This window comes from Choristoneura fumiferana, chromosome 17 (genome assembly GCF_025370935.1).
Source record: "Choristoneura fumiferana chromosome 17, NRCan_CFum_1, whole genome shotgun sequence".
Taxonomy (NCBI): Eukaryota; Metazoa; Arthropoda; class Insecta; order Lepidoptera; family Tortricidae; genus Choristoneura; species Choristoneura fumiferana.
This window is the reverse complement of record NC_133488.1, coordinates 13,414,701-13,431,399: the sequence shown is the minus strand read 5'-3', so window position 1 is coordinate 13,431,399 and position 16,699 is coordinate 13,414,701. Positions and strand designations below refer to the sequence as shown.

At 38.1% G+C, this 16,699-nt stretch overlaps 2 protein-coding genes across 3 annotated transcripts in view; one reads left to right on the top strand and one right to left on the bottom strand.

Annotated features, from left to right (window-relative positions):
• Gprk1 (G protein-coupled receptor kinase 1) overlaps positions 1-16,699 on the top strand; it is a 68,210-nt gene that overhangs the window by 25,764 nt on the left and 25,747 nt on the right. The gene's annotated exons all lie outside the window — the stretch shown is intronic.
• On the bottom strand, positions 1,835-3,380 carry LOC141437104 (uncharacterized). The gene is made up of 2 exons (XM_074100328.1): positions 3,236-3,380; positions 1,835-2,970 (listed from the first exon to the last, which is right to left on the bottom strand). Exons 1-2 carry the CDS (start codon positions 3,378-3,380, stop codon positions 1,835-1,837), a joined length of 1,281 nt encoding a protein of 426 aa, XP_073956429.1.

Below are 16,699 nucleotides of genomic sequence, written 5' to 3'. Positions count from 1 at the left end.
CTGGTACTCCCTTTTTGATAAAGCTTTCCCTGATAACACACTCGCTACCAGGGTAAGGTGTCGATGCAGCGGGTGGATTGGTCTGAAAGCAGATGAGAGGAGATATTTACTTGGAGGGAACAATACGACTTCAACTATGCATAATGTTTTAAAAAGAGGGTACCAGGGTTGCGACGGCCAGTAAGGAACGATAACTATACCAGTCGCATTATCGGCGACAATTTTATTTAAAGTTTTTAAAATAAGTGCAAACGGTGGAAACGCGTAGAAGAAAAAAGGTTCCCAGTTAATAGTAAATGCGTCAATATTGTACGCGTACGGATCTTTTTTCCAAGCTATATATTTAGGGCACTTAGCATTTGTGCGAGATGCAAACAAATCAATTTCTGGCCGACCAAACTTCTGAGCAACCTGAATAAAAGCTTTGTTCTGTAATTCCCATTCACCGTCAATATTAATTTTCCTAGACTCCCTGTCTGCTTCAACATTTAAGGAAGACTTGATATAGGAGGCAAAAATAAAGATTCTTCTTTCCTCACACCACTTCCATATCATTTTAGCCACGTAATTAAGGTGTGGGTATTGTACGCCACCCATTCTATTTATATACGATATGGCGGTGGTATTATCAACGCGAAGAAGTATATTACAATTACATTTATCATCGGCAAATGATTTTAAACCGAAGTAAACAGCTAACAGTTCCAGGTAATTAATGTGATTTTTACGTTCTATATCTGTCCATTGACCTCCGGTTTTCTCGCCGTTCGAGGCAGCACCCCACCCGGTAGTCGATGCATCGGTAAAAAATTCTTGTACATAATTATACCTTTGAATAGGGTTAGTCCCTGTCAAAATGTTATTTTGCCACCACCGTAAATCATCACGTACGCTATCTGGAACTGCCATAAACTTGTCGTAATCATCGTTAAATTTAAGTAATGCTAAATACCTTGCTCTCTCCAATGACTTAGTGTAAACCCAACTATATGCAACTGCCGGGCATGCAGCTGTAAGTGTGCCTAAAAAACTTGCGAAATCACGAATACGTATATTTTTAGAACATATAATTTTATTTGTGCGTTCCAAAATATGGTTTCGTTTTCTTTTTGGTAATTTCAAGCACATATTCATGGAATCTAAAACGAAACCCAAATAAATACATTCTGTTTCAGGAATCAAATTGCTTTTAGTGTAGTTAATAATGAATCCTAACTTTTCTAGGCATTCTATAGTATGGTTTGTATTTATCAAACAGGCTTCTTTTGTATTTCCTATACAAAGTACGTCATCGAGATATCTCACAGACTGAAAACCTGATGATCTTAAATGTGATGCAACCGGTTGCAATATTTTCGTGAATATATATGGAGCTGAAGAGAGCCCGAACGGGAGAGCCGTAAATTCGTATATACTATTTTTAAAACAGAAACGCAAAAATTTCCTATGAGACTGGTGAATGGGCAATAACAGGTAAGCTTCTTTCAAGTCAATATTTGTCATATAACATCCCTCTGTAACAAGTTTTGTCGCTGTTCTGATATCTTCCATTTTAAAATGTTCAGTGTAAACATACTTATTTAATTTTTTGAGGTTTAAAATAAACCTCATACTGCCGTCACTTTTTGGCACAAGGAAGATATCAGACAGAAACTGCCCCGGTTCGGGTTGACATTTTTTTATTGCCTTGATATTAGTTAAGTGTAATAGTTCTTTTTCAATAAGCAATGAGTCAGACATAGAAAATGATTTTGCAGGGTAGTTTCTAGGATCTTGATACGGTATTGTTACAAAGGGAATTTCGTAACCCTGTATCGTATTTAGGATAAATTTATCAGAAGTTATAGACTCCCACGCCTTTAGAAAGTATTTTAAACGACCGGCGTGTACCTGAGGGTCTATGTTTGTGGCTGGTTGGCTGACTGGCGCACTGCCTGCGCCGCTTGTCGCCTCGTCGGCGGCGGCGGCGGCGGTGGCGGCGCCTGGCGTCGGGATGCGGCGTTCCGGCCTGGGGTGCTCGGTGCCTGGTCTGGTAGTAAGAGTATCCTCTGTGCCCACCGCCTCGACTGGGATACTGCAGCTGGCTCCCGCGTTGTAGGCGTGAGCGTGACGGTGGGGGTTTCCAGTTTAAACCGGAACTTGAAGCAGGTGCTGTTGATGTTGCTTGAATCAACTGTCCAGTTTTTTTGATACCACGGGAGCTTTTAACTAAGTCGCCAAGCTTTTCTCCAAATAAAAAGCTATCCCTTTTTCTATTTTTAAAGGGATCGATAAGCGATTTTTCAACCAGCGGAATTACGACCGACCGACGAGTTTCGGTTTCGGCGAAGTGAGCGTCGGCAACTAGTTTTCCGACATCGCTTAACGTACGTATAGCTTCGGCTATATTAGGCTCCTTTTTCAAAAGAAGAGTCATAGCCTTTCCCAGACCTGAAAGTGCTTTTCCAATCTGCTCCTGTTTGGCGAGAATTCGCTTGTCTCTGTTTCGAGAGGCCTCGGTCAGCATGGCGGCGATTTCCGGGTTTAGAGTTGGGGCTTTTGAAAAAGGTAAATTTTTTGGAAATAAATACTTTTTATGTAATTCTTCCTTTGCTTCTTTTTTTAGCCCGTTCAAAAGAGTATGCTGAAAATGTTTAGCAATTTCTTCATGAATGTTCTCGCCCCATTCAATAGAATCTGCCTCAAATTCGCCTAAGGCTCGTAATAATTCAGGATCAAAATCCTCGTTGACGACAGTGATCTCGTCCTTGGTACTAGTTTCCGCAGGACAGACCTTTTGCACGTCTGTATTATTAGTCGCCAGAATTTCCGGCTCGGCATGTACTTCTGCGGTACATTGGATCACGTGACTAGCAGGGGCTGATTCAGTTTCCAGTTTATCTTCAATTGAATCACTGTCTATGTACTCGTCATATTGCGTAACGGAACCAGCAGGCTCATAAAATGTGTCCTGTTCATATTCCAGATGATCTGGAAAAGACCGAAATTTGATCAGTCACGTATGTATAAATTATGTGAACTAAGGGTTTAAGTATAAGTACGCATTAAAAGCTGTACTTTGGTTACAAATAAATTTGTACATTCCACTACAAATGCAGTGAAGAAAAAAAATAGCTGCGGGTTAATATCTCGTATTAACTCTGAGCACAAAAATAGCTTTTGGCCTATATCGCGTATAGGCTCGAAGCGATTAAAAAATATTAAATAAAGCAATGTTTGATTATATTCAACTTACTTTCGATTATATCATGCTCCACTTCACTTGGATAACTAACACGGTGAACACTACTGTTCGGTTTTCCGTTTAACTTGGCTTCGTATTTTTTTATTCTTCTCCGCCATTTATCTTCTTCCGTTTCGTCTCTCTTACGTTTAGGCATCGTGTATTTAATTTAATCACTTTAACACTCTTATTTGGTTTTACTAGTGCGAATGCCGCGCGCGCACGGACAATAATGAGGTCAATAGCTGCTCGTAGGTCCTATATAGGATAGCGTTGAGGGTGGATATCGAAAACTTTTTTCTTTTTACCCTCCTTCAGCGCTAAAATACTGGTGCGAGTAGGTTCGTTAGTTGCTGGACAGAACTACATTAGTCAAATATTATACTTTTTTAAATCTAAGAGACGAAGACAAGATAATTGCAGTCGAGTTATCGATTCTTAAAAGAATCTCACAATCCCTGTAATTATTTGCAAAAATTTTAAAACATGGAAGGTAGCGGTCAACTCTAAAAAATTTATATGCTGGGTGAGTTCCTGTTTAGACCACTGGCCACTTGCAGTTTTGCTACCACAAAAACCGCCCCAGCCAGAACGCGATGCGTCAGAGAAAATTTCTAGCTTGTAGTCACCTGATCGTATAGGGTTGCTACCTATATTTATATTGCGAAGCCACCAATTAAAATCTTCTTTTATAGTTTCCGGAATATTAACATATTGGTCATAATCATCTCTTTCCTTCAGACAGAGAAACTTGAACCTTTCAAAGCTTTTGGTATACATCCAGCCGTACGGCACTGCGGGACATATTGAAACTAATAATCCTATTAGGTGTGCAAAGCTACGGAGTCTACATCTTTTTATGGTAGAAAAGTGTATAAGTTCATTTTTAATTTTTTGTTTCTTTTCATTAGGAACACTTATTGTGTACTCAACTGTATTAAAGACAAAACCAAGAAAGGTTGCTGTACGACTGGGTGTATCCACAGACTTATCGTAATTGATAGTGAAGCCTAAGGATTCAAGTAGCTCTTTTGTTACTGTAAAATTACGAAAACAGTCCGAGTATGAATCTCCAAATAATAACAGATCATCCAAGTAGATAACTGAAATTAGACCTTGATTGCGCAATAATTGCATAACAGGTCGCATTAGTTTGGTAAATACATAAGGTGCAATATTGAGGCCGAACGGTAAAACTTGAAATTCAAATAATTTTCCAAGCCATGTGAATCGTAAAAATTTCCTATAGTCTTTGTGGATACTTATAGAGAAATAGGCATCTTTTAAATCGATAGAACACATAAAAGAATTTCTTGACATTAGTCTCATAGCCGTTCTATAATCCTCGAGTTTAAAATGCGGAGTGTAAATAAATTTATTTAAGGACTTTAAGTTTAAGATGAATCTATTTTTTCCGTTACTTTTCTTTATGAGGAAAACACTCGATATATATTGGCCTTCACAAGATTCACACTCCTGTATGGCACCGCTACTAACGAGTTTGTTAATTTCAATGTTCATATTTATCCTATCTGTCGCAGAATCTAGCATATTTTTTGGGTAATTTGATTGCGAAACATCATTCGATACAGGAATTTGTAAGCCAGATACCCATGATAATATAATAGGATCGTTTGTAATGTCTAGCCAATTGTTGTAGAAAAACCTTAGTCTACCAGCCTGTGGTTCTGTGTCAGCGCCCGTAGCTAGCGACGTGAGGTCCGGCTGTGTGCTGGCGGGGCTCGGCGGTCGCTCTGCCGGCGCGGCGCTGGCCGCCTGTACCCACCACGCGGCGAGCTGGTCTTCGCAGGCGCGCGGCGAGGTGGCGGCGGCGCTGCTAGCGGCGGCTGGCCCCTCCAGTTTAAAGCCCTCGATGTAGGAGGTTCTGCCTGTTTACCTCTGGGTGCAATCTTCTGCTTAGGGGCAGGTGGCCTTAATTCTGCCCCTGTTTTTGTGGTTGCCTTCATAGACTTCAGACTCTCTTGTAAGTTCTTTCCAAAAAGAGAGCTATCTCGTTTGGGATCTTTTATGTTGTCTTTGACTTCCTTATTAAGACAAGGCAGTAAAAATGTACGCCGAGTTTGAGTCTCAGTAAAATGTAAGTGACACAAAAGTCTACCGGTGTCACTGAGGCATTTTAAGGTTTGATTTCTATACTCGTCATCTTTAGAATCAGAAGTTAACAGCATTGATACTGTATTGGCTACGAAAAGATTTTGTTTTTCGATAAGGATGTTGTCCCGTTTTAAGACATTTTCATTACAAGCCGCCTTAATTTCCAAATTCATTATTGGGGGCTGGATTAATTTAAAATTTTCAGGAATTTCATAACGTTGTGAAATGTCTTTTTTAGTCTCATCTTTCAGACCATTTATTAAAATATCAGTCCATCGACAGGCAACAACCTTATGAATGCAAGGGCCAAACGTATCTTCATTTACCGGTTCATCTCCCAATAAATTTAATATATTGGGTTCTAATTCGGTACTTAGCTCTGCAGAGGTCGACGGCCCGGTGGCATCTGCTGACTGGTTTAAGGGCGCGGGAGCGACCACAGGCGGTGGCGCGGGCGCATGGTGCTCCTGGGACGGCGCTGCGGGCCGCACGACCACAGACTGTAACCCGGACCTGGTAGCAAGTCTGTCGTCAGTGGTGGAGTCCTCCGCAACGTCTTCACCAAATGGGAGTTCTACCAAAAAATACATATACGTCTTATATATAAACATAAGCTAATAGGTGTTCGTGAGTGATTCTAATACGGCTAATGAATTGGTCATGATCATGATACAAGCCTCACGGACTGTACTCTAAGACTTTCGGGTAAATTATACGCTATAATTACCGTAACCTTTATGCATCTAATCAATACCCGTAGTAACCGTGTATTCACGGCATAGTCTCACGTACTATGCTCCATAGTAGGGGAGCCCAAGAGGGGATTTCGGGATTTACTAAAGCGCGTCAGATTAATATACAGGGGGATACCTTGTACCCGGTTAAGTCCTTCCACCAACTATGAGCCCCATATACATGGCCGCCCGTCAAGGATAAAGGATCAGATTAGTAAAAAAAAATTCATCATCTGAAATTCCCGAGCGCGTCAGATTAAGGTAGGATGAGTTAGTTACATACTAAAACGTGTGTATTCTACTAATCTGACAATTTGAGAGTGACGTAAAGAAGGGGTAGGGCTAGAAAGTTGTAAAAAAAAAACGTCATCTCGACATTCTCGAGCGTGGTTAATTTTTTTTTATTTTGAAGGGAATAATTCAAGAATTACGAAAAATATATAATCTGACGGTTTCCACAAGCCGAAATAACAAACATTCATCGATAAAGTTTATTACGTGCAGCTACGTGATGCCTATATTCCCCTCACCGCGTTTCTATTCCTCTCTCACTCTTTCTCTATCTATTACTCTCTCACTCCATCCCCACTCTGGTTTCTGTTGCCATGACGCCATCACAGCGTTCGTGGCATGATATTGTTTACAACATCAGCAAAGTGTAATGGAATCTGATAATGCATCGGAAGTTTCTGGCAATAGCTCCGAATCACGTGCTCCTATTTCTGGAGAGATTTCCGTGTCACATTTTCCTGTTTCTGGAGAGTGCTCCAAATCACATGCTGCTGATTCCACATCTACTGAGGTTCTTGGTACATCGACAGACGAGTAAGTGCTAATATGACTTCATATAGTAAATATTTAAAAAAAAAATTAGTTGAATTAATTTTCAAGTTAAATTTTGAGACAAAAAAAATCATCGAGTCAGAGGAAGATGATTCTACCGATGACGATGATAATTGAGAAAAAATACTCAAAAAAAATTATTTTTTTATAATTATTTTCTTATAAATACAGTATTCTACTTAAAAAAACATACACTTTTTTATTTGCATGCTATTTCCTGAGCTTTTCAATAAATTAAGTTCAATGATTTAAAAAAATCACGAAGAAAAAATTTTTTAATTGTCAGATTAGGCGAATCCCTCCAGATAATCGTCAGATTATGAGACAGCACGTCTAGGGCATGAAGATGAACCATATATATCTTAATCTGACGCGCTTGAGGATTTCAAAATGGCGAATTTTTTATGCACATTCTAATAATGGATACGAATTTGCGTCACATCCAAATCGTCAGATTATTATATAAGAGCCTTTTTTTAGGATCTCTTAACATCCCCTTAGAAAATCTGACGCGCTCGATAAATTTTTTTTTTTTTCATTTTCAACCCTTACGTACGACCACCCCCATCATGGAAACAATCAGATTAACATACGTACATTTTTAAAAATACGTAGGACATGGATGATATCAATATCTGACGCGCTCGAGTATGTCCATGCAACAGTTTTTTTTTACATTTTTGAAAATCTATAACAATTTCCCCCACCGATGAAAAGGTATATATTATATGACATTTTTTTCTTCTTATGATCTAAGCTTCGCAACCCAATAGGTCTCTATGACGCTCGAGTAAATCCCGATTTAGCATCGTGGGCTCCCCTACGACCAGAATAACTTGTACGTCCCATCTATACGATGATCAACCTCACGGATTCAACTAAAGTATAAACTATGGGTCGGTATAGCCTTCCAGACTATACTCAATGCACAATATTATTATTTTATACGTCTCAACAGAATAAAGTTACCGTTATTTTATTACTCAGAAAACTAGGTCAAATGTGAGGATCTATTTATGATATGTGGGTACCTTCATTTTGCGAACTCTCCTGCAAAGGTTGTTCGTCGGCACATATCTGGTCTTCTCACGTACTATGCTCCAGAATAACTTTGTACGTCCCATCTATACGATGATCAACCTCACGGATTCAACTAAAGTATAAACTATGGGTCGGTATAGCCTTCCAGACTATACTCAATGCACAATATTATTATTTTATACGTCTCAACAGAATAAAGTTACCGTTATTTTATTACTCAGAAAACTAGGTCAAATGTGAGGATCTATTTATGATATGTGGTACCTTCATTTTGCGAACTCTCCCTGCGCAAAGGTTGTTCGTCGGCACATCTCTGGTCTTCTCACGTACTATGCTCCAGAATAACTTGTACGTCCCATCTATACGATGATCAACCTCACGGATTTGAACTAAAGTATAAACTTATGGGTCGGTATAGCCTTCCAGACTATACTCATGCACAATATTATATTTTTATACGTCTCAACAGAATAAAGTTACCTTATTTTATTACTCAGAAAACTAGGTCAAATGTGAGGATCTATTTATGATAGTGTGGTACCTTCATTTTGCGAACTCTCCTGCAAGGTTGTTCGTCGGCACATATCTGGTCTTCGTCCATGTATTCTGCATAGTCGCGAGTACTTGACCTTGAAGACATACTGAAGTCAAACTACGAGAATAACTGCGTTGACGGCGCTTTGCGACGAATTCTTGATTTTGGCGTTTCAGTCTCTTTGATTTTTCTTCCAAATATTCTTCTTCATCGGCATCGTAATGTTTACGTTTTCCCATGTTGATTTTACGCAAAACACACTAACAAACCAACAAATATTACAATATTTTCACGCACAAGAAAAAGTAAGTGCACGATGGCCGCCACACAAAACGTGTATGAGATTACCCCAAGTTAGACGTAACATTTGTGTTTTAAAATGTTGCTCTAAATGGTGTACAGTCAGCGTCATATAGTACGTAGCAGTCAAGATCACCAAATACTTGGAAACATACAAAATAGTCATTACCAGTGAATCAGTCAAAGCGGTCAAATTGTTCGAGAAATCCATCGTGTACAAATATAGTGGAGCACGCACGTCGCCACATACTTTATAACATTCAAGCAGACATTATACCGTAGCAGCCAACGTATCCAAAAGTATGGGATACCGCAGGAAAATTGACTTTATTACATACCGTGTAAGGTCCAATGATCCAGTTAGCTAGTCCTCTTTAATATAATGTGAACGGTGTTCCATTTTCAGTATCTTGGTGCAAAATGCACATGCCATTACCTTTTTAATTAAATAAAAACTCTTTTATAATGTAATTATACTGGCCAATTCAAGCCATATTAAAAGAAATCCGTTAATCCGGAATTCTGACAATGTAAATAAAAATGTGAAAAAAGCCGTCAGGCTCCCAAATGAAAGAGACGGAACGATCACTGACAAGTTGGTACTCTTTTCGGTGATTGTCAAAAAACAAAAGTAGAATCTGACGTGTTAATTCGCACTCAACACGAGATTAAACCTTAATCCTTTTATATAAAGATCAGTTTCTAGTGTGTCCCATACTTTTGGATATTATGCTGCTGCTACGCTATCAGTGGTGATGTGCGTGCTCCGATTTATTTGTACGCGATGGATGTCCTGAGCAATTTGATCGCCTTGATTGGGTCAATGTTAACGACTATTTGGATGTTTCCAAGTATTTGGTGATCTTGACTGCTACGTACTATATGACGCTGACTGTACGATTGCAGCACCGTCGCGTGCTACTACAAGTGAAATAAATTGTAATCTCGAAGGGCGAATCACTGAAGTTTAATTGATTTTAATATGCACAACTCGACGAGTAATTTTTAAAGTTGTGTACCTGCTGCATAATAATTTGCAAATTTATTTCACACATCATTTTAAATATCAATTTAATTTCCACATTTTGGTTGTACATTTTGTATGAAAAACCCCCTCCCCTATTGAAGTCGCCAACACCATACGGATCATTTTAAATTGTGACCAGCCATATTTTTAATCTAGAAATAAGGAAGTCTAATAGAAACTCCTCCCTAATAAATCGAAAGCTACTTCTTTTTTCTTTATCTTTGCCTACGCAGATCATTTTTATTTTTAATCAGGACCCCCCCTTTATGGGTAATTTTATCCATTTCACCTACACAGCTAATTTTTAATTCTAATCGAGAATTTGTATATCTATTTTCATACTTCTAAGTGCCGAAATGAGAAAATTACCATACAATCTTTACCCCCCATTTTACCCCTTCAGGGGTAATTTTATCCATTTCACCTACTCAGATAATTTTTAATTCTAATCGAGAACTTGTATACCTATTTTCATACTTCTATGTCCAGAAATGAGAAAATTTCCAGGGAAATTATATCCATTACACTTACACAGATAATTTTTCATTGTAATCGAGAACTTATATACTTACCTATTTTCATACCTCTAAGGCCAGAAATGAAAAAAAAATCTATATGAACTTTACCCCCCATTTTACCCTTTTAGGAGGGAATTTTATCCATTTCACTTACACAGATAATTTTTAATTGTAAACAAAAACTTATACACCTATTTTCATACTTCTTAGTCCAGGAAATTAGAAAAATTTCCATAAAACTTTACCTCCCACCCATTTTACCCCTTTAGGGGGGAATTTTATCCATTTCACCTACCTACACAGATAATTTATCATTATAATCGAGGACTTATATTTTCATACCTCTAAGTCCAAACATAAGAAAATTTCCATACAAACTTTACCCCCCATTTTACCCTTTTAGGGGGGAATTTTATCCATTTCACTTACACAGATAATTTTTAATTGTAATCGAGAACTTATACACCTATTTTCATACTTCTAAGTCCAGAAATGAGAAAATTTCCATACAAACTTTACCCCCCATTTTACCCCTTTAGGGGGGAATTTTATCCATTTCACTTACACAGATAATTTTTATTTGTAATCGAAAACTTATACACCTATTTTCATACTTCTAAGTCTAGAAATGAGAAAAACCATATACGTTCACCCCCCTATTTCACCCCTTAAGGGGATGAATTTCTAAAAATCCTTTCTTAGTGCTCACTTACATCATAGAAGAACCCCTGTTACCAAATTTTCAAGTTTCTAGGCCCAGTGTTTGGCTGTGCGTTGATCTGTGTCAGTCAGTCAGTCAGTCAGTTTCTTCTTTTATATATATATAGAAGATATAAATATCAGATTTTAATAAAAAATATCTAGTTAGTATCACACCATTAAACAAACATAGGAATAATCGAAACTAAAAGAAGAGAAATAAATAAAACTATTTGTCATGGTTCATTTAGGACCCTAAGCCGTGCTTGTATTATTGTCACATTGTAATGCCACATATTATGTTATGTACGACCTGAATTTTTGTAGGCGATAGAACGTGGCTGTCTCACTGTGACGTCATCCAGCGTATTTCGTAAAAAAATATAAAAAAATAAATACTCATCCAAATTCAAAATCGATGAATATGGTCTCTAAAATATCCTATTCTTCTTAAAAATGAAATAAAAACTATTAGGTTATTTTTTTGGTGCATCCCAATTGTGACCATAAACGACGGCAGAATCAAACTGCTTTAGGATAACTTACTGATGGCTGAAGCAATAACGTACGATAATAATTGCAACGCACGGCACGAAGTTCGCTTAACTGCTGAAATTGAGAACCGCTTTGTGGCGTTGGTGGTACTACTCGAGGAATAAGGGGTTTTATTCGATCAGAGAGAGCATTCGCTTTTTAAAACTTCCATCTATCAAAGGTACTAGGTAGATTTACTGCTATCAATATAAATGGAAAATTTACCACATTAATTGACTATTTGGAATTCGAAACAAATAAATACCGTGCACTTTTTTTTTCATGTTATATCATAAATCATACATAATGCTATTGTGCTGAAAAATATTTACCCGACTGCCCAAAAGAGGGTTATGTTTTTCGAGCGTATGTATGTATATATATGACATATATTATGACACATATATTATATAATATGTATGTGGGTGTGTACTTATGCCCATTTCTTTGGTCCACGCTGCAGCCTAATCAAAATAATATCAAATTTCAATATGACATATCTGCGAAAAAATAGGCGAAAAAATAGGGGAGGAATAAAAAAATATTTTGTATTGTAAAAATATGGATATCAAAAGAAATCAAATGAATGGGCTAATTAGTAGCTTTCATTTGATATCCATATTTTTACAATAGGTTACAATTTTTTTTTATTCCTCCACCATTTTTTTTCGCAGACATGTCATATTAAAATTTGATATTATATATATATATATATATATATAGGTTATAATACTTTTAATCAACCATTTTCACAGAAATATGTAGTATCAAAAAAATATAAAATAAAACATGGAATTCAAAAAATCAAATAAACCAGACTGCCTGACTGTCAAGTAGCTAATTTAAATTTTAACAGTCGGGACCTAAAAAACGTAACCAGGTAATTTTTTTTTGTTAAGGGGTCCCGACGGAATTTTGTCAATGCGCTAGCGAGTTTTGTGACTATGAGAAGCATATGTTAATGATTGATTCATTGTATCGTAATTTTAAACGTAACGGTTTTAAAACGGGGATCCGAAAACAGTTTTCCGTCCGTCGCGAAAAACGTAAATATAAGGTGACCCGGGGCTATTGTATCTGGGGGGATATTGTATCTGGGCCGTCTGATGGCGTCCTTACGACACCGTGTTCGCCATGTTCATGTGTGTTGTGTGAACTCAGTCTTCTGGCGAACACAACGTAAAATGGGCGAGAAGAACATGGCGTCATAAGGACGCCATCAGACGGCTCAGATACAATATCCCCCCAGCTACAACAGCCACCTTATTCTTGCTTCTTGGACTTATCGAAGGCGAACAACATAAGAGTCGCCTCCCCGATATGCAGCGCGTGCGGGTGGCTTAAACAGCCTCATATTAAATAATAGTATACCGGATAACTCGCGTCTGTAATCGAGTTTAGCTCGATAAGTTTCGGGCTAATCCGTAGCCCCTCCTCTAGGATTATTATGGTTCTAAATGTTGCTAAAGAGCTTACATTAGGAGGCGCCGAAATACTCAGTTGCTATAAAGAAAATGCAGATGACTCATCTCCATCATCCCCCCGCCCTCCGGTAAGAAGGGAGGGTCAACGAACGGAAAGACGGTAAAAGGCGATTACAAATGATTTTCATTAACAGAATGAAGCGAGCCATAAACAAAACCGTAGTCTGTGTGCTTTATCATTTACGACAGATTTGTAATGTCTATCTTTGCATTACAACATGTATGTACGTCGTAAATATTATACCTATGTACAAACAAACTGATGATACTGAGGGCAAAAAGCCAACAATCATTGATCCGTCGTCGATTGCGATAGGTGGTGGCCCCACCGTATGGAGCTACTCTGTGTAAACAGGAGGGCCCTTTGACTCGCTCTTTTCATCTCGAACGATTTACGTCTGAGCTTTTCAACAACGCAGACTAAACTCGTCTACTTCAGTACTTGTAATTACGTACCCGTGATGTTTAGTTTTAGATGCGAATTATCTGTTTAGTCCTGCTCCCGGATCTGTAACGTTAGTATGTACCAAATAAGCGTAGTACTACGTGTATTTGGTAAGAGATGACGATTACTAAACTTACAAATCCGTGAGCTCTTAGAAAAACCTTCGGGTTTCGGGGGAAATCGGAAGCATTCGTTAGTAGATAATGACAATTGTCTTTTTGACTTAGTAGCAATCCATCACGCGGAGAGTGCACTCGTTGTGTTTTCATTGATTTATATGAGCAGTTAAAACCACCACTTATTTATTTAGTTTATTATTTGAAAATTGATTTCTATAGGAAGTCAACTTAAATAGGGTATTTCTGTAAATAGCCAATAACGGGAAATTGTTTAGAATTATAATGTACATATTTTTTTTAAAGAAGCTGACAGATTCAAATATTTAAATTTTGTAAATATTTTAATGAGGTTCAAGAGCAACGAGGATTTCTAAAAGTACATTAAAAAAATATTAAACGAAGCGGACCAAAAAATTAATTTGACATATCCAAGAGAAGTAGACACAGTATAACAGCTCTATATACTTCCAAACAAAAGTAGTGTGTTAAGGCGAGGTGTTCTCTATTTAAATTAACGATGGAAGAATTCGAAAATGCTGATTTTGTTTTATTTGTTACATGATAAAAAGTCATATTGTATTAAAATTAGAAAAAGATAAATAAGCGTAATAGTATTACAGTAAGGTTTGTTTTGTACTGATGGTTATTCTTTACATAACTTTTTACGATAACTTTGAAAAGTTTTGCAAGTAGATAACAGAACAGAACCGCATATCACGATCGCGTGGCATCGTCAATACCCGAAAAATGCTTCTAAAATCCGAAGGTTTTTTTAAGAGCTCACGGAGTGTACTTCGAACTAAACAAGCTATTATAAATAAAACGCCTAAGGCATATCTATACATAAAAAAAAAAACAGTCGAACATAGAACCTCCTTCTCTCCTCCTTCTCATTTGTATGGAATATATGCACAGTAAATAGAAAACAGTGGAGACATTTTGTTAAACGCAAGCACGCGATGCTAGCTAAGATTCCACTATAAGCCAGTCGCACGCTACGGTTAAACCCTAGACTCATGCGTTCGGATTACGAGATTGATCTCGAGACAAGTTTATATTCAGGGTCGCTTTTCTACTTTCTTGTCGGGATTTGTATCGTAAACAAGATTAAACGTAAGCAAGGCCAAAGCAGGCCGTGTCGTTTGCTCACCCAAGGCTCGGATTATTGCCGCCCTGCGTACAATTGCGCTGCCTCCAATGAAGTTAGCTAATGTATCATGTCGCTAAGGATAATTTTCTTCCTAACCAAATACGGTTTTCTCCATATCCATTTACAGTGTGCGGCCGGGGTTTCATATATATTTCACAGACGAAGCCCAAGTGAGAGAGTAGAGAAGACCTAAAAACTATTCGTTATGTAAAAATGTTTATTTGCATACTTAGATTACTTGGCCGACCGAGCTTTGTTCGGGCTAAAACTCGATAGTAAGCGTTTTTCCAGAAATAATACCAAGCTAGATCGATTTGTCATTCCTGAAAACCCCCACGTACCTTTCATCGAAATCATTGGAGCCGTGTCCGAGATTCTGAGTCACAGGTTAGATAAATTGCTGCATGAAAACCCTAAGTGCTAGCTTATTATTTAGCTCTCAACTCGGTTATAATCAGCGCAGGATTTACTTATTTTCACGGTTGTGTTTAGGTAGTTTTCATCATCATCACCATCATCATCCCAGCCTATATACGTCCCACTGCTGGGCACAGGCCTCCTCTCAGAACAAGAGGGCTTGGGCCATAGTTCCCACGCGGGCCCAGTGCGGATTGGGAACTTCACACATACCATTGAATTGCTTCGCAGGTTTGTGCAGGTTTCCTCACGATGTTTTCCTTCACCGCAAAGCTCGTGGTAAATTTCAAATGTAACTCCGCACATGAATTTCGAAAAACTTAGAGGTGCGAGCCGGGGTTTGAACCCACGACCCTCTGCTTGAGAGGCGATAGGTCAAACCACTAGGCCATCACGGCTTCATAGTTTTCATAGTCAGCCTAATTATATTAAAAGGATAAGTCCGCCTTTGTACAAGTATCTCAAAGTTTGTCAATTGTTTTTTGTTTCTTTTGTACAATAGTTTACATATACATACATATATTAACAACATATTGGTAGCTGATTTATCGATTGCTTGGTTTCTTTTTACTTTTATGGTTCGGTCGCCATCATCTTACTTTTTATACTGTTTCATAATAAATTCGACGGGCTGTTGAAAGTCAAGAATGCCAGTTCCAATTTACTCAGCACTCAGGATAAAACAAGTCTATTGGACAACCTATATACTCCCTGCACTACTAATATGCTCGCAAAGGACAGCTGCATTGCCATATTAATCGAACGTTTTAGTTGCCGACGATATCGTCTAATGGCTCTTAAACATGGCAGACTGCAGAATCGTAGTCTTGATTTCTCTAGAGAACAACGACTCGCCATGTCCCTCGGTATAAGCAATAGGGAATTGCACGTGCAATAGTAAATAACATGTTACAACGTTGAGCACTTGCTTGATTGGATTGGATTTAATTTACCGTTTTCGTATTGGTAGATTCTAAATATTGAACTACATACATATGGATTTTCAGAGTTTCGTTTCCATAATAAACTGCATGCGTAGTTGAACTAGTTCCGAATTATACGGAAACTAGAGTAGTGTTACAATGCAAGCGCTTTGCCGAAACGTTTATCACAATTCTCTAATGCGTATAGTTTAACTACTTTTCTATTCGTTGACAATGCATATTAAACTAACCTCCGCAACATTTGATGTAAACAAGGAAATTGCTATATAAGCTTGTTTATCAACCTACGCTAGGCCAGTAGCAGCTCAATGCAAACACACCCGTTATTAGAGGGCAGCAATTGTGACAGTAGTGCAGAATATTCATGGATCATCCTAATTGTCTATTGATTAGGTTAACCGAGTTCATAAATGATTAGGTTAAGCCCAGGCTTTATCAGTGCGGATGTTCTGTTTAAGTTTTTTTAACCCCCGAAGCAAAAAGAGGGGTGTTATAAGTTTGCTACTATGGTGCTAGTGCTATGTGTGTCTGCGTGTCTGTCTGTGGCACCGTAGCTTTCAAACGGGTGAAC

Excerpts from the sequence above, each read along its gene's own strand:
- LOC141437104 (XM_074100328.1), bottom strand. The coding sequence starts at position 3,380 with ATGCCTAAACGTAAGAGAGACGAAACGGAAGAAGATAAATGGCGGAGA. Across the intron at positions 2,971-3,235 it reads GGAGCATGATATAATCGAAA|ATCATCTGGAATATGAACAG; the intron begins GTAAGTTGAATA and ends GGTCTTTTCCAG.